This window comes from Halyomorpha halys, unplaced genomic scaffold, assembly GCF_000696795.3.
Source record: "Halyomorpha halys isolate HHAL.00 unplaced genomic scaffold, Hhal_1.1 Scaffold726.1, whole genome shotgun sequence".
Taxonomy (NCBI): Eukaryota; Metazoa; Arthropoda; class Insecta; order Hemiptera; family Pentatomidae; genus Halyomorpha; species Halyomorpha halys.
In genome coordinates, this window is record NW_027116696.1 from 211,190 (window position 1) to 238,421 (window position 27,232).

Consider the following 27,232-nt stretch of genomic DNA (forward strand, 5'->3'; position numbering starts at 1 on the left):
AAAAAATTGGCTAATGATGATTTAAATCACACATGGTTTAGGTATCTCGATAACCATGAAATCATGAAGCTGCAAAAAATATAGCAAAAGGGCACTGAATAGAGTCGAAAATACATAATTGATTTAAGTCAATTGTTTGTATCAAAAACAATTTTACATCATAGCGAATTTCAGGAGCTAGTTCTTATATACTAGAATAGCCAAGTAAGAGAGTTCCCTTGAGTAAATCCAACATAATCTTACTATAAAAATACAGTATTGATAATGCTACATTTATTATTATTATATAAGCTTGAATATTATATTATGTGAATATGCTTTAAAAAAAAAAAATACTTCACAAAAAAAAATGTTTCTCACAGGTTTAAAATCATCGTCTTCTTCTTCATCGTCAGATTCTTTTTTCCTTTTTCCAGTCTTTTCTTTTTTTACTTTTTTTCTAGCACTCAGAGGAATATCTTCCTCCTCGTCTTCTGATTTAATCTCTCTCTTGATATTTGAGGTGCGAGACAACTATAAGTAAAAAATACAGCACAATTACAGTTATAGCTAAAAATTTAGCTAATCTAAAAAAACAAACAGCGGCAGTAACTCACTAAAGGAGCATCATCTTCAGAATCCTCTTGTTGAGGTTCTTCTGCCTCATCTTCCTCCTCTTTTATAGTAAGGTTGTTATAACATGAGTTCTGATCTTCACTCAAGTAACTATCATCAATGGGCTCTTCTTTGATGTCTACTGGTTCAGATTTAACAACAACAGGTTCTTCCTCTGACACTTTACTTGGCTAATTTAAACAAAACAAAAATTATAAATTAATTAATGAAATATTATAAAAGAAAATTTAACGATTTAAAACTCATAAGCACATATTTAAAAAATAGTTTTTAAATGGCCAATAAATGGGTTCTTCAATAATAAGCATCAATATAATTAATGGTATGTCCTAAAAAGATTATTATGAGTTAAGTATACTTTCTGCCCTCATTATTTCCCCTAGTACGACCGCTAATAATCAAACACCACTACTATGATAGCAAAGAATCAGATACCACTAGTATGATGGCTAAGAATCAAATACCAAACACTAAAGAAAATATTATTAATAAAAAAATAAGAACTATTGATTAATGCTTTATCCATATTACTAACAGTAACTAAATCTTTAACGGAGTAATAAAACAGTAATGTTATGGGGTGTCGCTCATTTTTAACTGCCGATGCTGGAAGCATTATCATTCATGATTAAAAACGTGAATGTAATGAATAACTAATTCAGAACTGATTACTAAAGTAAATAAATCCACACAATGGTATTTTGTTAACTAAATTAATATAAACTGCTTCAACTATTTTAATATATTTTTTCATTGGTTACTCAACTGAAACATCATACTAATATACACTCCTTAAGCATATAAATATTACTTTAATTATGGCTGTCAAATTGGCAGCCCCTGTTGTTCTGAAATAAAATGAAAACAGAACAATATAATATGTTATAAAGAAAATAGCACTTGATGGAGATCAGGTCATAACATATAGAAAGTTTTGCCATATTACAAATTGGTTAGATAAATACCCACCTATTAAAAATCGGTTGTACAATCTTTTTTTGTTATTTAGGAAGTACAGGATGTTCTCATACTAAGGTCAGAATTTTCTCCTAGAAAAGTAGATTAAATCAAGTCCTTTTCAACAAAAATGCAAATAAATATTCTCAAATCCCAATTAAAGCACTTCATATTTCTTTTAGCAGTGTTTTTTTGGCTGTAATTATTGTTTCCAATCTAGTTCTCAGTGAGCTTCAAATTCTTTTTCTACTATTTTTATCCGATTTCAGTTTTCAAGATGCCACAGTCAAGTCAATTTATTTTGTGTCATTATTCTTTACTTCCAATGTAATTGAAAAAATTTTTGAGAAATTTAGTAGATGGAACACTCCTATATCAGAATACTTATTTTCTTTTATAAAACACCCAACAAATAACAAGAGCTTATGAAGAGGGCTGGAGAAAACAGAAGAAATTACATAACAAAGTAAGAAAAGAAAGAGGTTCAACAAACTCTTTTTGTAGAGAATGCACAGAATGTTCACTCATCTCAGTTGTGATTGTTTCATGGAAATCATTAATTCATTTCACGTCTCTTTCGGATTATTGAACGCATTTATATATTTTTTAAAATTGACTAAATAGCTTTATTTTTTATTGAAATTGATTTTTTTAACAGCTTCGTTCGATTAACACGTTGACAGCCAACTATGAGATAACTCGTAGTTTGCTTAGTTAGCCAAACTTACATTGGCTTCCAAGACTGAAATATTGAAAAGTACTGTGACAGTCAACATGTTAAATTTTTTTTTTGTACTGTAAACCAATTTTTCAGCTTTGACACAAAACAGGTCCAAGTATAAATTGTCTAATAGCGTAATTCCAAACTGTCTTAACACAGGACTGCCAGTATTAATTTAATATGTACAGTATGTGTAAATTTATTTAACATAAAAAATAGAAAGGAGTGTATTACTCACGTTCAAGAGAAACAAAAAATTAAAATAAATAATAAAATATGGAGCTGACAGTTGAAACCAATTTAGGTTATAAAATAAAATTGTGTGGATCTGCATAATCTAATACACAGCCTTAAACATACGAAGTTTCATTAAGAAATTCTCAAAACAGGAAAATAAGGAGGATAGTCCAATTATGCTAGAATCCTGTATGTAACTCCTCCTAACAAATACAATTTAGGTAAGATGTGCATAAACAAAAATCAGCATAAAAACAAGGTTTAAATGCATATTACCTAACTTAATGCAAGTCATATCAGTTTTACGATATTAAAGAATCAAATTTGATATCTAATAAAACCAAAGATTACCTGAAAATCATCAGCTTCTTCAAACTCATCTCTCTTTGGTTTAGCTAAAACAGAAAAGTATTAATTGTGAACCTCAATGGAATAGTAATAACTCACTTATACAAATAGTAGGCATAACAATAATATCTTGAGCTACATTATTACCTTCTTTGCTTCTTTCCTTATCTTTCTTCTCCTTCTCTCTGCTGCTGCTGCTGCTGCTACTGTGTTTTCTATCTCCATTATGCTTAGACCTATCTTTATCCTTTTCACGATCACGATGTTTATCTCTATCAGACCTATCTTTATCTTTACTAGAGTTCTTTTCTTTATCTTTATCCTTCGATGATGAGTGTGATTTATCCTTGTCTTTTGAGGAAGATGAATTAGTCGAGCTGTGTTTGCTAAAAGGTGAAATTTAAAACTATTATCTGAGATGTAAGTATTAAAATAAAATGGCTATACCCAGTTAGATTAGTTAGCTTGTTCTAACCTAAGACAATGGTTCTAATGTTCTTTCATTAAAAAAAAAAATTATATGCTTCTAATGTTCTTTAAAAAAAAAAAAAAAATCATATGCTTCTAATGTTCTTTCTTTAAAAAAAAGAAGATTATATGCTCCTAATGTTCTTTAAAAAAAAAAAAAAAATTATAAATTGTCTCCCTTTCATTCTGGTTGCTCAAAGATAATTACACAATGGATTACTGTTTGGAATAATTATCTATTATACATTAGTAAATAATAAAAATTAAAATATCTGAAGTGTTAATTTAAAACCTTCCTAGGACAACAGAGAACATTTTGAAAAAAAAATAGGTTTAAATCAATCCATTAGCTTTTTAATTTATTGAGGACAATGACAATCATACAAACACTCTCTTTCATATAAATAGAGTAGGTGATAAACAGAGATTGGGTTTCCAGGAAGGCATGGAATATTTAGGAAAAAACTGCAAATCAATTGATTATTAAGGGTTAAGGGATTGAATTAATTATTTCTATAATTATTGCAGTTATTTTTTCATTCAATTATTTAACAATAACTGAATTATTTCTAAATCATGTACATATATTTATGCAGGGTGTCCTATAAATCTTATGCAATATTTAAAGAAGTAGTAGTAGACCTTAAGAGCTACAAAAAAGTTCATATAGATAAAGGTCAAACTTTAAACAGAATAGGAGAAATTTGATATTTTATTATTAGAGAAATTCACGTTATTATAAATTGGAAACAATCACTCGAAAATGATCTGGAGTAATTAAGATCTAATTACACCATCATAAAGTAGATAAAATTCATTAGAAGAAATATGGTTTGGCTTAACTAAACCTATCATAATTGAAGAGTTTTTTTTTTAAGAATGACTTCTTAGTAGGCCTCAAGAGCAACAAAGCAGTTTGTATGGACTATGGTTTATTTTATATTAATGGACTATAGTTCACACAGGAAAGGAGGAAATTCAAGTTTTCAACATCATATTTTTTTTTTCTGATATGAAGCAGTACAAAAATAAAATTAAGTTAAGTAGTTCTGCCTTGTTTAACTCATTTAAATAACTAAACTTAATAAAAGCTTATTTATTGGTAGTGAAAAGATAAGAAAAAATTTTGTTTAAAGCTTACATGTTCAGAGAGGACAACAGAATTCAGGTTATTTGCATTCATAGATGAAATATGTGAAAAGGAACAGAAGCCAAAAACATAACAATAATAAAAATTAAAATGATAAGTAAATAAAGAAGAATAGAAGTTTAATATACATAAATAATGTTACAGGTGCAAGTTTGAAAAAATTAGTTATTTCAAGAAACATTAGTAATTGAAAAAACTGACTTACTAAAATTAAATTGTGTAAAATTGAATTTACTATGAACATAAAATATGTAAATCATAATAACAATGAATGTAGTAAAATATTTATAAAAAGAATAACATTATTTTTATTAAACTAAGAATAAATCACATGATTTAGATCATAAATATTTCCCTGTAGAATGACTTAAAAAAATTTACTTACAATTACAACATTTGTACTCGAAAGGTTTAATTGACAATGCGTACTATTACATTTATTGTAATCACAAATTATTGAGCAACTATTTGTTAATAGCCCGATTCTTATATTTTTTAATAGTGATCCTTTTTACCAGTATTTCAAATTATAATCTATGCCCTATTCATCTAAATGTGTGGCGAGAGCAGTTTGATCCAGTTTATTTGGGGATTTTTGTAAAAAGGTACAACTATATTTGTGTTGATAAACCTTTGTTTTAGATATTGTTCAGAAATTCCAAAATAGAATTTCTCACAGTTCTTTTCAAAAAGAAATTTTATACACTACATAGCACTGCAACTGTAATATAAAATTTGTCTTCAGTATTTATGTAAAGTTTGTTTAATTTATACAATGCTTAGGGCCAAGAGACAAAGACTGTTTAACATCCGTAAAAAATTTTAAACTTGTTAGATTTACAAGCCATTTTTCTTTTTCTATACTAAGTACTCTTCTATATTACTGTTTAAAAATGAAATTTACAAACTTGTCCCCCAATATATTTGTTAACAACTTATAACTAAGCATGTAAACAGAAATTCAATCTTATAAAAAATAAATAAACAAACAAGAAATTCATGAAGAATGGGATATGAACAATGGTTTGTAAATCTTACAAGTATAGAACTCCCAACAAATGTTTAACATTTTTTGCCTACACAAATTGATGACTGGCACAAACAGCCTAAGCACAACTCAAATAATAAAAGTACATTTGCCACAAAATGATACTGTAAACTCATTACAAATTCACTAATATCCCGAAATTATATAGTTATAGAAAATCATAAAGAAGGAAACCCAGTTCGACCCATGGTTTCGTTTAAGAATTCTGAATATCGAAAACTATGAACAATAACAAAAACAAAATTATTATGCCATCACAAACAAAAATGTAAGTTTTACTTAGTTGTATATCGTTAATGGCTGTACCCCTAACCATCTTTTCCTCACATTATTATATCTATAGTAAACAATGAACACCTCATTATGTATGAAAAACACACTTGTTGATCCAAACTTTACACTAACACCAAAGACAAATTAAAGCTGCAATCCAATATAGTGGATGAAATTCTCTGTGAATAAAGCAGCTGGAAATTCTATTTTAGAATCTTTAGGAAACTGTATCTATCATTGTAGGCCATGAGTATGCAAACAATTAAGTTGTGAAACATCATCTCCATGTTTTATTATTGACTGATCCTCACAAATCTCAAAAATATGTATCACAAACAGGAAAAAAAAAAATAAGAGAAATATATATAGCATACCACCATTAATTAGTCAGTAATATTAAGAATTCTTTTCAATATACTGTACACAAATTTTAAAGGCTGTAAAATACAAATAAGTACTTAATGTAAGGTCCTTCAAAAGAAGTATATAGAACTTAAGTCTGTTTAGTTAAGATAATACTACAAAATACTCTTTATTTTTGTTAATTCAGCTATTTGGATAGTCGTAAATCCTAACCAATAACATAAATATAATATTGTTTATACACAAATTTGATCACATATCGGAGCTAATTATATTTTACATCTTACTTTATATAGAAAGAGAAAAAATACTCTGCAGGTTTCATGTTAGGTTTAATACAACTCAAATCCCTAACAAATTATAATGAAATAAAATATAAATTCAATGCTAACAATATAACTTTAAAATGTAATAGATTAATAATTACACTTAACGTTTATAATAATACCCATGATTTACAAAAGTTGCTAAATCATAAACATAATAAAACATGAAGTAGGTTAAATCACTTACTCTTTATCCTTATGTGATGAGCTACTACGATGTTCCTTGTCCCTTTTTTCATCACGATGGCGGTCTTTGTCTTTCTCACGGTGCTTTTCTTTGTCTTTGTCACGACTAGTACTATGACTGTCCTTGGACTAATACAAATTAAAAATAAAATAAACTTAATAAATTGATCTACTTTTTATTAAGCTGTGAAAGCAAACTTGGTTACTAACCTTATCCTTATGGCTACTAGAGGAGCTGTGTTTATGCTCACGGTCTTTATCCTTCTCTCTATCCTTGTCTCGATGCTTCTCCCTATCCCTGTCCCTGTCCTTATCCCTATGTTTGTCTTTATGCCGATCTCTATGTTTATCATCTCTATGTTCCTTTTTCTTATGTTTTTCTGATAAACCATTAGATATTCCATTAACAGTTGGTGAACCTAATTAATAATACAATATTATAACTAAGAATAAAAAATTTAGGTTTTTAAATCAATTATTCACATCTTGAATTGCACATGGCAAATAGGAAAATCTTTAAGTTTTCATAACCAGTGAAAATTAAATGATGGCATATGCTGAACTTAACACATTAACAGCTTTAAGAAAAAGTTAACTACAAAAAGAAATCTTAATTCAAAGTATAAAAATGAATCTATAAGTATTACATAATTAAAGTAAAATCTCTCCATTGAAAAAAAAATTGCAACAAATAATTACAAACAATGAAAACAAAAAGTTTTAAACCTCCATGAGATAACAATAACTGAATTTCTAAACATTCTTAAGCTTTTAGAAAAATTGCTTCAGGACAATGTGGACTTATAACTACAAAGAGAACAGGAGATATATGCCAGACACCTACCTTCAGAATGGTTATAAGTAGTATTTCCACCCGAGTCATTGATCTAAACAAATGAAAAAAAATTAGATACTAGAGTAAAACGTAATTCTAAAAAGAAATTTAAAGTCGCCATATTGGACTTAGAATTTTCACAGCACATAGCAGTGGAGTAGTAACATAATTTGGGTAAACGGAATGTTTACGGATAGATACGAAGTTATGTTATTAAAGATCGTTGTACTTACTGAACCGTTGATACTATTTTCCAAGTATTCCGAATCCATAATGAACAACAAAAGGTGAAAGACACTAGAGTAAGCAAACAGTTACTGTCCGCAACGGGTGGCCACAGTTCAGGGCAGGCTAGGCGACGGGCCACGCTCAGAGGCTAAGTCCCGATTCCATTCTACGCATGCGCGTATATTGTTTCTCTCCCCCCCTTCCTTAGAGTTTTCAATATATTTCTACTTATTTTACCGCAGACTCAATTTGTTGGACAAGCGATTCTTGCCCAATATTCTTTTTATTCCATCAATTTATCAATTAAATAAGCTTTCAGTGTTGGTTAAAAAGGTTAACACCTTCAAGGTATGTGCCTGTCTTACATTCTCTACTGTTTCTCACTCCTTTTGGAATATTGTTCTGACATGATATCTTAAGTTACGAAATTGTCCAGATCGCATTGATACTGAAGAACTTTTCTTTTATATTAAAATAAATCAATTTGTTGAAACAATTCGTCAAGATATATACTTTAGTATTAAGTTTTTGATCAACTTTCTCTCCTACTTATTGGTAAATATCGTTATATTTTTTAAATTACTAAAACAAACACCTAACTACTTTTAATATAAAGAATTTGCGTAACACTCTATCATAAAAAATGGGCAGTATAGGAATCCAACGGGAGTCTTGGACAAAAAAAGAATACATTTATCTTATTAACATTTTATCATTCAAAAGATATACTCAATAATTAGAAATTAGACCTGGTCCTGTAATATCCTGCGAACGTACATATCGCACCTCCACTCAATATATCTCAAAAATCTGATGCAGTCCTCGCATCACACTGCATTCACTTACAAACCTACTTACTCCCCAATTTTTTTGCAGATTGGAAGACTCGTATTAAAGTTAACTCGATTTTCGTGGTTTTAGAGAAAACAAATTTAAAGACCAGAGAAGGCGAAAATTATGAACAAAAAATTGTTATTTTTCTGTTGCCATAGAAATTCGTATTTTAGGGTTTCTCGAGTTGGTTACGACAAATATAAATTTTACATTTTTAGAAATACAACAGTTTAATAAAGATAACGAAGCCGTCATGCAATAAGGAAAGATCGGGCGGTATCAGCTTTTTCCGTCCGAATCAGATGTATCTACTTTTACTTTTTCTCCTATAATTATTCATAAAACTCTGTAATATTTTTTATTTATACATTGATTATTATTGCTAATAATTAAAACTGGTTATTTTTTTTTTAGGTAAACAAAATTAAAGGTTAAGCTCAATTATATTATTTTTTTCAAACATTGAAAATAGTTTTGTAAAGTGTCAAATATCGTAAAAAATATTTCTTTAGAAAAAAAAATAATGAAATTCAGGAATATTTATTTCATTTTACTTCGAGCTGTAAAGAGCACTTGTAGTCCCAATATTTCTCTCTAAACTACCAAACTACTGAAAACCTGGAAAAATGGAATTAGAAGAGAAAACCCAGTTTTGAACACATCAAGATTAAAAATATTCAAAAAATCGGACGTTCAATTAAATAATCACTTTCTTTAACTCTATTCTTAATTTTCTTATTCAAAGAAATTGGTATACTAAAGAGAACCAATCCAAAACTACTCTGCGTTCATTCCACTCTTCAGCCCCATGACAATGACTCCAACACTCATAAAATTTCAATTTTTATGAAGAGATTTCATTGGTTCACCTTTAGCTTCATGACATTGTTTTTATCTTACTTTTGTATTTTTATCTTATTTATGTTGTTTGCACCTTCACCAATGAACGATGAATGAGAAATCTTTAGTTGGCTTATGATTTTAATGGTTGAAAAATAATAATACAATGTACTCGCCATCTGACCATCACTATTTTGCCTTTTTTTTTTTTTCAATCTCTAGTTCAAAAATTAAAAGAGAGTAGTTCTTAATTCATATATTTTTCTTTGGTACATTTTGGATAATGTGTGTTCTCTCCAGCTTCTAAAACTTAATATTTGTATATTTTATTATATTTATATTATATTTTCCACAATTGTATAATAACAAATATTTTCATTTCTAATAGGAAGAAACACAGTCAAATAAATGAATAAGTATTATAATAATATTTATTTACTTGCCTAATTTTCCCAGCGTTATTGGGAGTTTTAAAATCTATTTATAAAAAAAAAAAATTAAATTGTTAACTATATGAATTAAGCACTACCGAGTTTTGACCTTAAGCCAGAATAAGAAGATTAAAGTAATTAGTAATATTACAAGGATTTTTATTTTTTCCCTCTACCCATGGCAGCGACGACTCTGTTCGAATCTATGTGTAGAAATGATGTATGATGTATGATGTATGGACATAAATATGACAAAAAATACAAGTGAAGGGCATCTACATCAGAATAATCTGAAAACGACCCATCATATTTGCTTATCAATTTTTTTTACGGAGATCTCTGACTGCGGTCTTTTATTTCCACCCTTTTCTAAAGTAGCTTCAATTTTTTTAAATTTTCCCTAGCTTTTAGCCAACATTGTATTAAATAATTAAAACAAACCCAATGAAATATTTACTCTTCATTTAATAAAAACAATCCATGCCAACTGCGTAATATAAGAAAAACAAAAGCAGCGAAGTTATAATTAGTTTTAACAAATGTGTGGATATACAAATGATAAAAACCTGGAGCTGTATGACAGTTCAGGGTAATTAGGCGTTTAGCCAACTTAAAATGTACCACTTGGAAAAATCTCCAGACGAAACGAAATTTTATTAAGCAAGTTATAGGTTTTATAGAAACACATAGAATAAGTTCAAAAAATACCGAAAAACGAAGTGGATTTCACTGGCAGATCCTGCTCCCTTCCCCTCCCCCCCCCCTTAAGGTGTGAAGAAAATTATTTGTCTGCAAAACTTTTTCCTATCACATATAAATACAACAGAGGCTTCAATTATTAAGTCTTTAATTGGAAAATAAAATGCATTTAAACAATTTTAAAATAAATAAATGTAAGTTAGTTAAACTGTATTTACTTAGACTGGGATTTCCTATTCCATGTATGAAATTCAACTGGTACGCACGTGGCCTCCTACCCCCCTTCCTGTTACATTCCTGGATCCGAAATTGGTGGTTTTCGGAAAAAAGTTTCCCTTAGAATTAATAACGTTAAAATTTGGGGGTTTTGAAAGAGAACTAAAATCCCATTCAAGCGAGTTTTGTTAGGAAACATTCTTCAGTCATTTTATGAAATTTTGAAAAACAATTATCACTACCATCGGATTCAGAAAACTATTTACCTGAGAAGACGGTACTTTGCTCAACATTGATAAAAATCTACTTATGTGGGTTTGGAAAATAAAGAGTAACCATATTTTTTAAAGGTATTTAGACAGATTCCCATGGAAATCGGTTAATTTTTCTATCAGTTTTTAGAATTACTCGAAAACTATACATTTTTGGTGATATTGTTGGTGTTTATTCTAGATAATTAAATTGCCAACCAAGATCTGAATCCAAACAATATCAGGAAAGTATAGGTAATGTTTATATTTGACTTAGCACTGAAAGCAGTTAGGAAATAGGTTTACTGTTTTTGTTTCCTCCCATTTTAAATTTTTGTTTATCTAACCTGACAATATCCTGAACCAGCTTTGGATATTAGGAAGCAACATTTGATAGTACTAGGAGTAAAGATTGAAGAACCATTGAGAGATACTGGTGATCACTGTCCACTGGTAGAGCATGAATGATTTTCTGCATTACTTGGTCCATGGTTCCATAAATTTGCCTTATTTATAAGTAAAATTATGATTCTTTATTAATAAAACTAATTCATTGGTTAATTGCTGGAAAGCTAATATAATATCTCGAAGCAAGACAGGAGTTAAAAAAGCTGTAACTGGTAAAGTTCCAACTTTTTTAAAGTTCCAAGCTAATAAATGTCATGAAAGCTATAATGAAAAAAGTAATTGAGGAGTCATTATTAGTAACATCACCTTTGAAACATATTAATAAATGGCTAGTTGCCAGGAGATTGGTTGTGTGTAAGGACATTCAAGTGTATAATGCTAGAATTATGATAGGAAAATTTTCTCAGAAGCTGAAAAAATCTTTTTCACAAATATAATTTAAAAGCAGGCCATTATTGTGGTATCAGAAAAAGAGATACAAAATCATTATCCTAAAGATATTAAGGAGGTTCAAAAGAGCCAGAGTTTTGGTTGATTATTAAAATAAAAGCATCCTAATCTATCACTTAGAAAGCCCAAAGGAATGGACATGGCTAAGATATTATTAATATAATTACAATTAAATATTCTCTATATATACTAGGTCGTCTCTAGGTTTAAAGTTAATAAATAAATGGGGTTTATTTTATTTATTAAATGTGTTCTGTGCAATTTTTCCTAAAAAAAGGTTTAATCTTTCTTTTGACATATGTTATTTTAATTTAAAAACATTTTGATACGAGATGGTCAAAAAACTTATTTTTGTTTATTAATTCACTGTCAACTATTAATTAACACCTCATAATAAAAATTTTATTCAATAACTGTTTTACATTCAAAATACATTAAATAATTCTTTTTTTAAAATTTTATGGAGGGTCCACTGATACTTGACCCTCAGTACACTGATATGTTCCAAGGAAGAATTTTTTTTAAATTTATTTTTATCTAATCCTAAATGTAGGGACACATTTATTATGGTCTGCAACTATTAGCCTGAAATTTACAGATTAATCAGAATTCTAATCCTGATTAATAAATCCTCATCTTAAGTGCTGCTTGGGTGCACACCTTCCTCAGTACACTTATTAAATAAAATGCATATTTGGTACACATTTTCTTAAGTGCAGATTCGGCTTAGTGTTATTCTATTTATGCAGCGAATTTGAGGTTTATTGCTTTAGATGAATAAAATTTACCAACTGTTATTCTATTAAAAATGAAAATTTTTGTTTTAAATTAAAAATTTGATTTTTAAGTGTTTTACCTGTGATTGTTAGTGTAGATGTACTAGTTACTGGCTATAAAAAAAATCTTGAAATCTTTTAACAAGTTCAATGCTGCATATATTTACTAGGTATGTTTTAAAATGTATAGACATTTATTTTGAGTCAATAACTTGTAATGTCAGACGATTTCCATGACAATTTAGAATCTTCCACTACACCAAGGTAGCTTGTTACTTTTCATTTTTCATCCTTAAAATAATTATTGTTATTTTGAAAATGCATGAGGAACAATATAGTTGTTTTCCCATAAATTTTAGAATAATCAATATAACCTGGTCAATTACTGAATCTACATTTCCACTTTTTACCTAATGCCTGAACAGCTGGTCTTATATTGAGTTCAGCTACTTAGTTTTTCCATTAAGAAAAATAACGTGTGTCTCTTACTCTGAAATTCTAATATCAACCATCTCAGTATCTTGCCAGTGGTCAGACACTGGAGGAAAGTGGCACACTTATATTTTAAAATTGAATGCTTTCAATTTAGATGTCAGAAAAATGTACAGTGAAAGGTGTTATCAATGAGACAATCATCCAGACCTTGTTATTACATCCACCAGCACCTGTAGAACCATACCATTTTATTTAGTAAAAGAGGCAGGAAGAAAAAAAGGCAGTTATCTCACCCCCAAATTTTTATTAATTTAATGAAAACTATGTATAATTACTAGTCAAAACTGATGAGTCTGCCAAGTATAGGTAGGAGGAATAAAAAATGGCAGCTGGTACAAAACCTTAATTTTTCATTCGGATCCCTATATCTTAAAAACTACCAACAACACTAGAAAATCTAAAAGAACATTATTTAAAGAAGAGTAAATTTGCTGAATTTATTTATGTCCAATAGTTCTTAAGATATAGCCTTTTAAAAAGCAACATTTCATAAATATTTGTGACACAATATAACACAGTGTGGACAATCTTGTAGAATAAATAAATGAATGGTTTTAAAATTTAAATAAAGAGGTAACTAGACTTAAGCTTGGTAAGCTTATTAACAATAACTATGACTTTTTAATAATTGACTGTTTGGAATAGGTTTTAACTTTAAATAAAGAAATTGACCTGGGCAGAATAGCCTGCAAATAGAAAATAATAATTGGATTTTTATATTGAAGGTATGTTATATTATATAGTAAATAATAATGTTATTGTAAATGTTTAAAAGTGAAGTTGTAATATAAGCTGTTAAATGTTTAGATGTCCCTGAAGATGGCTAGAAAGGCCGAAACGTTGGACAAATGAATAAATAAAGTGTTGAGACTAATTTGGATATAAAATTGATTTATTTAATAAATAGCTCTATTAAGGCTCATATTTTAGCAAATTTACTCTACTTTAAATGACATTCTCTTAGGTTTTCTTATATTGTGGCTACTTTTTAAGATATAGAGCTCTGAATGAAAAATTAATTTTTTTTTTTTTTTAATGTTTTGAAACAGATACCATTTTTTATTTGCCCTCCCTATACTTGGCAGACTCATCAATTATGACTAGTAATTATACCTACTTTTCAATTAAGTAATTAAAACTTGAGGTGAAATAACTGCCTTTTTTCTTCTCTTGGTCTCTTGTACTAATTGGCAAGTGAACATCCTAACTTAACTTGAGATGATCAACCATTAAATCTAGTTAGTTAATGATACTTTTAATGGAACTTATGTCCACCCAATAACTGAGCTAAAGAATCAACCTGTGAAATTGAATGTGCTTTCTCCCACCTGCATTATAGTCTGTTTCAGTAGTTAGTCCTGTTTTTGCTGTGTTATTGGGAAAAAAAAATTGAGAAACCAAAGAAAAAATTAAGCTTCCAGATGCTGGAGCATAGGTGGAGTACCTACTGGGTATGAAAGGAGCTAGAAACAGTACAAAAATAGGAGAAACAAGAAAAACAATCTTTTTTATATTAAAAACACCTACTAAATATGAAGAGCTTTTGAAAGAACCAAAAGAACAAGACTTTGTTATGGTGAAATTTCTAGGAGAATTAGGGAATACCAAAGAAATTTATAATAATGAAAATGGTATTGGAGTTTCATGTCTCAGGAAAAGTTTGTAACATGAAAAAAATTATATTTTTCCAGATAAATCAATAATTGAAAGGAACCAAATTGTGTACACAATTGTAACCAACTGAGAAGTAAAAAGAGACAATATTTTGTTACTTTGGAAATAAATTTAAAAAACTTCATGTTCACTAAGCTAAGATATTGTTACTTTTGTTTTTCATCTTTTATATTAAATAGTTTTTAATTAAAAATCATTTTTCCATATTCAGTAAAACAAAATTGTTTCTTGAAACCCTGTAAATTCCATTTAAATAAATTACTAACCTAAGAAACAATATACACCATATTTTTAATATGCCATATTGTCAATGTTCAGTAAAAAAGAGCGAATTCAACTAATTCAAAATTTTTGGCTTTTTACTGGAGCAGTCTTTAATACTAATTAGATTTTTCCAATGTCTAACATCTTCATGTTTTCCAACTTAGAGCAGGAAAGATGGGTCATTCTACAGGTTACCAACCTATTCTAGCCACTAAAAGTCAACCGACCCGCTATCCTCATCCTCACTAATTATTTTCACTATTTGAAACACAATTAAGATACTACCAGGTTTTCAAAAATATGAACATACAGATTTTTCATCTATAAAGTTTACAAGGCTAGTAATGTTAAAACAATGCTCTCATGATGTTAGATTCAACCTTTTTACAAACATGGGCAAATATCAAATATAAATATCACTTTTACAATTAGGTATGTATTACTTCAAGACTTATGTTTAATCTCTAATATAATTATAATTTTAATTTATAAGGATTTGATTTTTTGTTTTTAATAAGGGAGAAACCTTTAAAAAAACCAAGGTGAATGGTAATTGTTTCTATTAATTTTCCAATAATGACAGATATAAAACAAATCAAGATATTACCATATTTAAAAATTACAAAAAAAATCTATTAAGGTTATTTATAACAGAAGTAAAAAAATAAAATTATCTTATGTAGACCAGGGAAGTAGTCCCTAGAATTCTGTTTTAAATTATAACTTTTATTTGAAGATGAAATCATAAGAAATGAATAATTGTATCAGAGAGATAGACAAATGATAGACATGTCAGAAGAAATATATAAGCATAATATCCTGAAGATGGAGAAAAGTCCCAAAACCTCAATATGCTGAATGTATATAGAACTGAATTTTAAAAATAAAAAAATTATCACATGGAGGTTTTTCACAAGGATTTAATTGATTAAGATGCTATCTTATTAAAGAAGAAAATAAAGAAGAAAACAATATATGTATTAAGGTTATTTATTAAAAAAGTAAAAAAAAAAATTATTTTATTATAGAAGTAAAACAAATATCTAAAACAATTCTGAGTAATGATTAAAAAGGTTCAAAATTAATAGGTGATTAGAGGAATATTGGTGAAATAAAGTAATTTAACAACTATCCAGCAGTCTTCACAATATTTCGAATATGTCTCACCAGAAGAAATATCAGTTTCTCCTTTGATCATTGATTTCTTATCACTTATCTACTTTTTGGAAAACAAAGACCATGTAGAGAGCTGAAAAAATATAAAGATGTACATATATACTTTGGCTAATATATTGTAAGCATGTTTAAAATATGAATCACTCACATGCCACTTCCCATTCTGGCATAGATAAAGTGCCTATGTGTTTGTTACCATAAAATTCTTTCATATATTCTTTTGCATGGCGGTACTCCGAAGTTTTACCAACTAGTTTAACATTTGCCAGAGGAGGATATGTCTAAAAAAATTTAAATTAAATGGGTCAATAAAAGTAGAGATTAACTAGTTCAACAAAAGTTCAATAAATTAACATTACCTCTAATGCAGACATCCTTCCAAGTAGAGAGTGTCCTTTTTTACGCATTTCTTCAAAATAATTCTGGAAACGTTTTTTTTTAACACACTTTAATCCATACATGCTGGCGAGCCTGAAAAATACACAGTATATCCAACATTTATAAGATATTTAAGAAAATAGAGTAAAACATTTTGTTCTATTTATTAATTTCTATACAATTTATCAATTTATTTTTTTTTAAAGTACTTTTTACTTCAAAACCTCCCGAGATGATTTGTTTTATTGATACTAAATGAAAATAACTAAAGAGAAAGACTTCATGAATAGTTGAAACATCTTAAATCCTCTTTAATTCTACTGACTTTTGCATAATTAGGAGACATATAATTTAATAATTCGTTATCAACCTTATCTTAGATCTCGAAAAATATCGACATGAGCCTTATTTAATCATATGTTACAAAACAATAAAATGGTAATTTAAAAAAAGATTACACATTATTATTTAATTACTGCTTCAACTTGATGACCTTAGCCCTGATCATGGATGTCATGGAATTATTTTTTCCATTAACAAATATGTATATTATAAGAATCAATATTAATTCCATCTTTAAATTAGAATCAAGAAGTCCTCACATAATTAATTAAATAAATAACATGATTAATTAATTACTTCTCTAATGTAGGAAAGTGAACTAAATATTCAGGACAGTCAACAACCCCTTCCAGGTGGAAATTATACTTAGCTCCAAAAAGAGGGTAGTAGTTTGTAATCCCTTGATCAAATGATATGTTAAAAATTGAATTTCCTATATAATCTTTTTTAGCTGTCTTCTGTCTGGCACTGCAACACAAATTTTTCAAGTACTAAATTAATTAATTCAATGATTAATCCATAAGGAATAAGTTATATTTATCAGGGAATATTTTACACAATTTCGAAGGCATTTGGCATTGTTCCTATGAAATAACCACCTGGCCTAAGACAGTCAGTTATGTTCTTTAGCATCATTTTAGCCTGTTTAAGGCTTTCAAAGCAGTAATGGAAAGCAAACTGGCAGCTAACAACATCTAACTGGACTGATAGTTGGTTCCTGTATTTTTCAGTCAAGCATTCCTGGAAAAAATGTGAATTAGAAATACCAGCTTGAAGACTAATAATGCATGATAAAATTAGGTACATGAGAATATGAACATCTTTATACTTCTTCCAATTACATTTAAATTACTAAACACAAAACAAAAATAACAGCATAAGCTCAAGTTATTAATTTCAATTAGGAACATGTCTCTAGGAACATTACTAATACAGATAAGATAAAAGTAGAAAATTGACAAGAGTCCTTTCCATTATCATTTAGGAATTTTATTCCTGACCATTAGAGTGTCAATTATCTAAAATAAAGTTGTACAGGGAGATTTGGATGATCAAAATTCACAAAAAAGAATAAACAGAAATCAAAACAACAAACCCAAAGCACACCATCCAGGACATTCACATATAACCTACTAACCACTCTTATACTACTCATCCCCATAACATGGCCAAACCATTTTAATATAAGGAAAGATGCAGATTTCTTTTAAAATACGAAACGTTTTGCTGTTTGTCTACCAATAGTAGCTATTCTCACATCCAGATCCAAGAATTCACCCCAAAATTACCCTGTTTAACAGGGTGATCCCTTTATTGTGAGGTCCAAGTTTCTGCACCATAAGTGAAAACTAGTCTCATAAGGATCTTGAATAGCATAAACTTAGTGGCACAGTAAGTTTGCTTTTAATTAACTTTAAGATGGAGAACTAGGCTTTATTTCCTACTGAAATTCGTCTTCCTTATTCAGAGTATTATTAATAAAATAAAAACTGAAATTTCGAGCTATCTTAGTAAAACTTGCTGCAAAAACAGTGTTGGATAATGAAATTTCAATATTTACGAGAGAAATGCAAGCAAAAATTTATAAGCGAGGCAAGATTCATGAGAGGTTGAACTAAGTTTTCTGTAGCAAAAATATTTATTTTTTAAACCTTCCAACTCTTAAACTACTAACCATTTACCATTCAGGGCAAACTTGGGGCACATGCATTGCATCTTAGCACTTATATTTTTACTTTATGAGTTTTACCCATGGATTAAATTTATATACACTCTTTAGATGTCATGTGTATGGATACAAGATGCAAAAAATGATGCCACATGAAACACAATAATGCACATGAGCAAATATTTATTTTTCAACTCGTAGCCAATCAGTTTTAAGTTAGAATTAAAGGTTCAAATTTGAAGTAAAATTTTTAAAAGTGCATTTTATAGGCTTGTTTTTTAAATTTGATAAATAAATGCGATACAACTTATTTAATTTGTTTCCAAACATTTTATTACATTTTTGTACTTTCTTTTTAGAGTTTTCTTCACCAAACAAGACTCAGAAAGCTCTAGCACTATCACAAATCGACCATCTCTCAAATAAGAGATCATTTTTGACTGTAGATTGTTGCTTTAATTAAATAATTTAATTTAATAAACTGCTATTAAATAATTAATTTAATTCTATAATTAAGTTATTCCTCTTTCTCCTACAAAGCTAAGTATATAGTTCCCATTCCGTAGCCATGAACTTGATAGAGCGATATGACACATTTGAACTTATGTGAGAAAAAATTAACTCATGGCATGCCAAAGATTGGACACCTTTCCAAATAAACCTTAGTAGGCCAATAACCGCTGTGTGTACGTTTCATTAAAATTGGCTGAATTATTCTTTAACCAAACCCTTCAAGGTTGCAAGGCTCACGTGAGAATTGTCAATGATTTTCTCCTAATCAACATACTCTATATTAAAAACAATGAATAAATAAGATTTATCTCAAAGAAACTTCACATAATCTTAGCTACAAAAATGCTTTGTAAATACATTATAGTTAGTAAGTAATTCAATTACATTGAAAAAGAAATTGAGTCTTAAGTATTTTCTATGACAGCATATGTTAAATAATATCATTTATACTACATTATGAAACATAGATATTATAAAACCTCATCACTCACCTTGGTGACATCAGCAACTAAGAATTCTGCACTGAATATGTTGGGAGTCCTTTGTCTGTTTTGGCTATAACGCTTCTTGCAGTCAGCTATGGAGACCTCTGCTATATCCACACATACCAAATGGTTAACATTGCCTAACTTCCATTTCAGTAGGTCACCTCCCTTTCCACAACAGAGATCCATTGCATTGATACTGCTCCCTCGTGGCTTACTCTCCTGAATGTTTTCAATACATTCCCCTATAATATTTATGAATACATATTATTTGTAAACCTACTCATAACTATTGGAGTAATTTAGTTTCAATGAAACTCCAAATAATGATACAATAGATGGCAGTCATAATTTTCCATGGTCATGTTATAACCATATGACCTGCTGCTCCAGTTAAGAGAGAAGGTAAGTGTATACCAAATTCAAATATTAGAAACTTGAAATTAATCTTAATTATTGTTAATATTGACAGAAATTGAAAAATGAAGGTTTCATTATCAATTATATAAGAGGACACCAAAGAATTTGAAGAAGAAGGCAACACTCGAAAGGAGAACAATTGTAATATGGAAAAAAACTTAAAATTCTTTTAGAACTTACCAATTATTTTATTTTATAATTTCATCCAGCCTAGATGAATAATTGCAAAATTGGAAATGGAATGGGAGAAATAGTGAGATCAAATAGTCATAATTAGACTGTTCATCTAAAGGTAGTTATTTTATTGATTTATAGAATAACATTAACAGAGATTTTCACTAATCAAATTACTACTAATGTAAATACCAGTTAACTAATATATGCTCTGATCAAAAATTAAGGTGTAGATTCTTTAATTATATTTCTTCTACCACTAGGAACTGTTAGCATAACATTCTCAAATTAAAAAAACAAAAAACAGTAGATCTTCATATGTATTGCTGGAGAGTCAATACTCTATCTTTGTATTTCTATCATTATGTTTGGTTTGTTAAAAACAAAAAATAAATAAATAAAAGAATGGACATTTTAGATTATAATAATTAAAAAATGATTCAAAGGTAAATAATAAATATCTATTTTGAGGTAGAGATGATACAGTAGAAAGGCAATGGAGAGAGAAGCTTCTTCATAAAGTGCAAGTCAGATTACAGTAAGCCAGAATATTAATTCCAACATCAATAATATACATATTGGACTTCTGGGATGGGAAGTGTGACAGAAAAATTGAAAACCTTCAAAAAGATACTTATACTGAAGTTGACTGGGAATTTAGAATAGGTTAGATTTTAACTAAATCGATCAAAAAATAAAATATCCATAAAAAAAGATATTTTAAAGTGGAATACTCATTAAGATATGCCAACATACCCAGTTAAAACAAAAAATGTATTTTAACAGGTAGAGGGAAATAACAAATAAAAAGTCATTAACGCCCTATTATTAATAGTAGTGTGATCCACTAGATCAATAGCTGTTGTAGAAATAACTTTGAAAACTAAAGAAAATTTGACAAAAGTCTATTTTTAGTATGTAACACTGTAAAATAAGCTCACTTTTCAAAATTCATATTAAATCGATAAAACATTCAATGAGAAGACTTCAGTTGGATCACTATCTTTACTTTAAAAAAATAAACCTTTTTTGACTTTTAAGTAGCTTTCCAATAACTTTGTTTTTCTCATGTTAACTAAAAAAAATAAAGATAGTTCATCAGAGAATGACCTAAAAATAACTTACGGCTGTTTATTGCGGTTAATAAATAAGATAAAATCATATAGTAAAATAAGTTTATTTCAAAATTAAATCATAAGTTAAAACATAAAATCTGGTTGGACAGACCCCGGGGCAACAGCCCTGGCTGCCCTTCCCTCTCTCCCGTCTTGACTTGATCCAATATAAATATGAAAATATCTGCTAATAGGCAGGGAAATTTGTAATATCATAACAATGTTGATGTATTCTTTATTAATAAATAGTTGGAAAATATAAATCATTGTTGGATCAAATAATCCTTGCGCAGGCCTGGATAAGAAAACTTAATATCAATTTTAAGTATAATATATAGTATAAGATACATAAAATGTATCAAAACTCACCTAAAAGCATACTTTTGATCCAATTATTAAAATTTCTCAAATACAAGATCCTGCTGGTATTTCGAAAATCTAGCCCTTTGTCTTGCATTGTATTATAATGTTCAGCAATGACATTGCTGCTGCTACCCTCACTTGTTTCATCTATTTCCTGTAAGCCAATAAGTAGATTTGGTAAGGCAGAATTGTAAAAAAGTAATATTAATTAAAATTACTTTGCAAGGCCATTTATTTCTGAAGGAGGTAAGTTTTATAAGTTGTAGTTTGTGACACCAACCAGATCAAGCACAATATTTACAATTTAATGCAATCATACTGGTCAACTAAAAAAAGTACATACTTACTAAAAGTAAATCAACAATGTAATAGCTTAAAAATGTTTCTACTAGCTTTGAGTTTAATGGTGGCTAGACATGCTCAAGGATGGTTGATCGTTTGACCTTTAGAAGAAACAAACTGGCTTCCCGTACAGTAAAGACAACATAAATTCTACTTGGAAGCCTCCACAGTGTTTCTTACAAAGATAAATGTAAACACTGAAGGATGCTCTAGCATTAAGAATAAAACCATTGTTCTTTATTTGAAAATAGAGATTAAAAACATAGAAACATCATTATTGATATTTTATACAGGCACTAAAGATACAATGACCTTAGTGAACATTAATATGAAATAGATATCAATACCAATTTTTTTAATTCATCACCTTGTTGAGACAATTATTAAAAAGTATTTTCACAATAAAGATAAACTATGTTACATATTACTTAGTATATCATCTTTTATGAAAACAAAATACTTATCAACACAGAAATAGTAAATAAAAATGCATTTGCAATTATAACAATAACACAAATAAAGAAGGTATAATTGAGACATCCAATTTTCTACCAAACAAAATGAACCCTTTACTAGCAATTTTACCGGCAAAACTAATTCTCATTAAAGTAAAATAATACAGTTAACTTTCATGAAAGCATATATAATACAAATAAAAAATATTACACACCATCATATTGATTCAAATAGACTCATATGACCACCTACAAACACAACAGGTAACAATCGTTCATCGTCTATTCAATACAGTGAAAAACGATTTCTGCTTATATATGTTTTGTAGGAGAAAATTTGTAATCGATACTAAAAAAAAAAAAAAAAAAAAAAAAAAAAGCAAGCAAATGTTTAGTTTCATTTTTTAAGTTAGCTTTTAATGTGAAACTAATCAAGAATAAAAAATCTACAACAACTGAAGCTGGTAGCTCTGAAATTATATACCTAATCCTGAAAACTACTATGTCTATGGATGATTTGTTTTGAAAGATAAGATGGTCGGGTGGCTGCCTATATGATACTCAAAATAATATAAAGAAGAAACCAATGTTTCGACCCACGTTGTTGGTCTTCATCAAGATTAAATGAGAAGATACAAAATATTGTAAAACATGGTTGGACTATGAGAAGGCATATCGCTGCTTTGCTTGAGTAGTGGCACATCAGACAAACGGTTGTTTTTTTTGTGTGTTTGAGGTATAATAGAGATTTGACAGAGATATCGTAGACTGGAATTAATTGCTAACAACTCCATCTAGTTATAGGAAAGTCTGGAAGACAACCTCAGGAAAGAAAGTATCCGCAGTCGGTACTATCTTTGGAATACGCACAAATCTACTTAAATTTAAAAAAAAAAATGTCAGATGTGTCACTATTCAAGTAATTTAACAATACAGGAAATTCCAGTGGATAAAAGAATTGTTCATAGGCAGTTTTTGGGAGTTGGCAGGAAGAGATCATGAACTCTTGATTGTTTTCGATTTCCCACTTTCTGCCACTTGACAAAATGTTGGCATGCACGTTGATCCATACTTGCCACAACAGATTTGATCAAAGTTAAATCCCATTCCCAAATATTAAAGCTGGTTCATAACGAATGCTAATATTATTAGTCCATAAATACAATCATATTATTAAAACTACAAGAACTAATATTTCATTATGGGGACGACTAATAGTGTTATTATAGGTATAAGCCAACATTGTACAAGCCTATGAAATTGCCCCTAGTAAAAAATACATAAGTAATAATAGTCATTTGTGCTTTGTTATTAATCAGACCATTGTTGAAAAATTTGCGATTTGGTAACCCAACCGGCCCACACACGATCTTGCCTCGACACAAACCCGACTAAGTTGTACAGTGAATGAACCCCTTTGTATAATAGGATACATTAATATATTACGTGGTGTGGCACTTATGTTGTATCCTAAATATTCATAGTTATATGAAGTAACCTCATGTGTTTATTAATTATCTAATATCTTCTAAGGAACCATCTTATTTTGATGCTCCTATAAGTACTCCTTTTTTTCTAAATCATACAGAAATGGAAAATCCGTTAAAAGTCTTCTGTATGTCTATAAGAGATTTTCTGAGCCTCTCCGATTCGTATCATGTCTGTTTTTGTACGTGACGTGTCTGGTTGTATCGGACACGCTGATGTACTTGCTTGAAGGTCATCAAGTCGTATTACTTCGATTAAGACTGATTCACTCCAGCGTTGTGGTAACGCTCAAAGTATGTCAAAAGACTGGTACCCTTTCAGGCACCTTCTCTCTATTTTAGCTTATCCATCCTTGTGTATATATTATTCCTCCTTACCTTTTAACTCTGTTAGCACTAAGAATATGAACGAATAATCAGTATTAATGCCTTATGAGAGAACATACTAACCTACCTCGATATAACTTAATTATATTAACCAGTGTTTGACAAAATATACATGGAGACGTAGATGAATTAACAGGGCGGTTAATAAACTAAGTTATTAGTAGTTTGGTCATGTAGAAATTATCATATTCAGGTTCCATGAAATTTATGTAAGACCTTTGCATTTACATTTTGCCATTTAGAAAGGAAATTCTGATGGCACAAGAATTTTGTATATTCAAAAGCACTTTTTATTTTAGCACTTCAGAAAAAAGTATGATACACAAACTAAAGATACATTATGGTCATCAAAACAGAGTTCACATTTAAATTGAACAAGTATTTAGTAATTTATCTATTCGGTGAATTCAGAATCATTTGGTACTACGGAACATTTTTTATTGTTATCTTTTTTGGTTGAAATTATAAAGCATATCTGAACCTTACAAGGAACGGAATAATTGTTAATATTTTCATTTTAGTAGCTGGTTAAGGCTGATTGGTAGTTCCATCTAATGAACTATATTCATTACCTTGTGGGAATCAATAATTTATTTAGTCAATAATATTTTATGCATAGGATTAATAATAATTTATTAACACACGATATTTTCAGACAATTGAAAAAAAAATTAAGAAACTTATTTAAGTATGTAGTGTAACAAAGAATTTATCAAAATATTTTTCTTTCTCTTTGGATTTTAGCTCTACTGAACTTGCTTTTCAGAATATCTCTTTATTATTCAAATTATTTTGTACGAAATATTTATCAGTAATATCTGCCTATGTATTTCTTTGCGAGTTATTCAAGTCTAGCACTTACATTTTTTTTTTTAAACATAATACATGACGTTTAGTATAATTTAATTGTAAATTGCAGAATGTAAATATTTTGACTGAAGAATAGAATAACCCTGATCTTCGTTTATGAATAGATTATTTTTTCCAATTTTGTAATTATGACGGTGAGTATAGAAATATAAAATTGTGTATCTAAGTGAAAGTTTTTCTAACATTTATCAGGCTAAAGGAGGAGGTATTTACTCTGTACATTGTTTGCTCTGGTATTTAAGGATTCAGAAAACATATATTAGTACATTTATCAAGTTAAATTGATATATTTCTTATTATGATTGTGTTGCTCCCATTAATTTTGGTTTTAAATTAACTTTTTAATTTGTCTATTCAGCTTTTTTGTTTCTAAGGTTTCATTAAAAAAATATCTTTGCAATCCAAAATTTATGAATTGAATGCCTGATGTTTAGTTGTACATTAACCCTTAATAATTAAATTTATTAAGAGTTTTTTTCAGAAACTATACAAGAACACTAGGAAGAAGTCACTGTGGGTTGTAAAATATACCTCATTAAAACAAAGTTGACTCTCATACTGATATGGTTTTCCATTTATATCATTTCTTAAACTCTAAAACCTCATGACTTGAATTCCAGATTTAATTTTTTTGTGAGATGATAATATGAAATTGATTTTAAAGAGTGTTAACAAACAATTCTAGTCAGAATTATAAATGGAGAAATTAAATTAATAATGTTAATTCAAGACAAAAAATAATTATAATTTTATAAGAGAAACTCCCTACTTCATACAGATTTTATTCCAAAATGAATAGATGAAGGTGCTATGTAATATTCAGGTAAAATAAAATTTTTCTTGAAAGAATTTAAATGCTCTTTTTGTACTTATCATCTTGCGTAATTTTTCAAAACCTTAAATTGGGGTTGTTTTAAGAAGTTTAAAATTAGATTTTCTTGGTTAAAACAGAAATAAGGAGAAATTTAATTTTTCTCAGATTCATTGGTTTGTAACATCACATCTTCATCCTTTCAAGTCTTTAATTGATTCCCTTTCTAATCATTAGAAACATATCAATTAAAAGTTTTGTTGAAATGAATTCTACTACTTTCATTGATTCTATTATGCAAGAAGACAGTAAAATATTTACCCTGGCCTCTCATGCAGAAATTTATTTGAAGCTTAAAACCCTTAGTTTAGTTTACTATCATAAACTGTCTGATGAAACAGAGGAAAAGACAAGGTGGGATATGTTATAATAAGATACAAAGAAGGGAAAATAATCCAACAGACCCAATATTTTTTATATTGGAAAAATAATCCACATTTGGGTCAATTTTTATTTCAGTTGCATTACTTATAATGAATTTTATATAAATTCAGGTATAATCTATTTCATTTGTTAATGATATAATTTTTCGAGTCCCCATTTAAGTCCTTTCGAAGTTGTGTTGTTAAAACCAGGAAATGTTTTATATCAAAAATAATTTATATTGGTTCAGAATAGGGAAAAAAATAGTGAAAAGCTGAAAAATGAATTTAATATTTTCAAAACTCAATTCCTTATAACATTTTTAAAACTAAGAAAACAATTACAAAAAAAAATAATTTTTCTAAAGTAAAAAATGGGTTCAATTATTATTATACCTTTCTGTCAAGCAGTACTTTTCTTAAGTCAAATTCTACTTATGTCATTTTCCTAGGAATGGAATCTGATGTAAGTTCAAGCATCAACTGACGACTAAATTTAAGTTTTTTTTTCAGTCATTAGTAACACCTATTCCAATTCCAAGTGATTCACCTGGTACCCTTGTGGAAGAAAGAAGATTGTGGATTGGAAATTTAGATATTAGGATCACTGAGTGAGTTTCTTTAAAGTATAAATTATTTTCAACATCTATTCTTCCTCTCCCTCACACTAAACATTGCAAATCCTTTCTTATTTCCTATTAATCTCTTACCCAAAACAATCTTCATAGCA

The 27,232-nt window shown here is 28.7% G+C and overlaps 2 protein-coding genes across 2 annotated transcripts in view; both read right to left on the reverse strand.

Moving 5' to 3' along the window:
- The window catches only part of Top1 (topoisomerase 1), a gene marked incomplete in the record, with an annotated part of 21,362 nt that extends 13,444 nt beyond the window's left edge, over positions 1 to 7,918 (reverse strand). Inside the window, 8 exon segments of the mRNA XM_067053433.1 lie at positions 361 to 513; positions 597 to 785; positions 2,882 to 2,925; positions 3,026 to 3,264; positions 6,694 to 6,821; positions 6,903 to 7,111; positions 7,537 to 7,579; positions 7,761 to 7,918. Coding sequence (XP_066909534.1) covers positions 361 to 513; positions 597 to 785; positions 2,882 to 2,925; positions 3,026 to 3,264; positions 6,694 to 6,821; positions 6,903 to 7,111; positions 7,537 to 7,579; positions 7,761 to 7,799 — 1,044 coding nt within the window.
- An 8,177-nt stretch (positions 7,919 to 16,095) lies between these two features.
- On the reverse strand, positions 16,096 to 22,874 carry Rnmt (RNA guanine-7 methyltransferase). The gene is made up of 8 exons (XM_014428557.3): positions 22,741 to 22,874; positions 21,735 to 21,882; positions 19,663 to 19,901; positions 17,546 to 17,730; positions 17,287 to 17,457; positions 16,629 to 16,740; positions 16,418 to 16,550; positions 16,096 to 16,342 (listed from the first exon to the last, which is right to left on the reverse strand). Exons 1-8 carry the CDS (start codon positions 22,744 to 22,746, stop codon positions 16,302 to 16,304), a joined length of 1,035 nt encoding a protein of 344 aa, XP_014284043.1. The 5' UTR covers positions 22,747 to 22,874; the 3' UTR covers positions 16,096 to 16,301.
- Between the last annotated feature and the right edge of the window lie 4,358 nt (positions 22,875 to 27,232).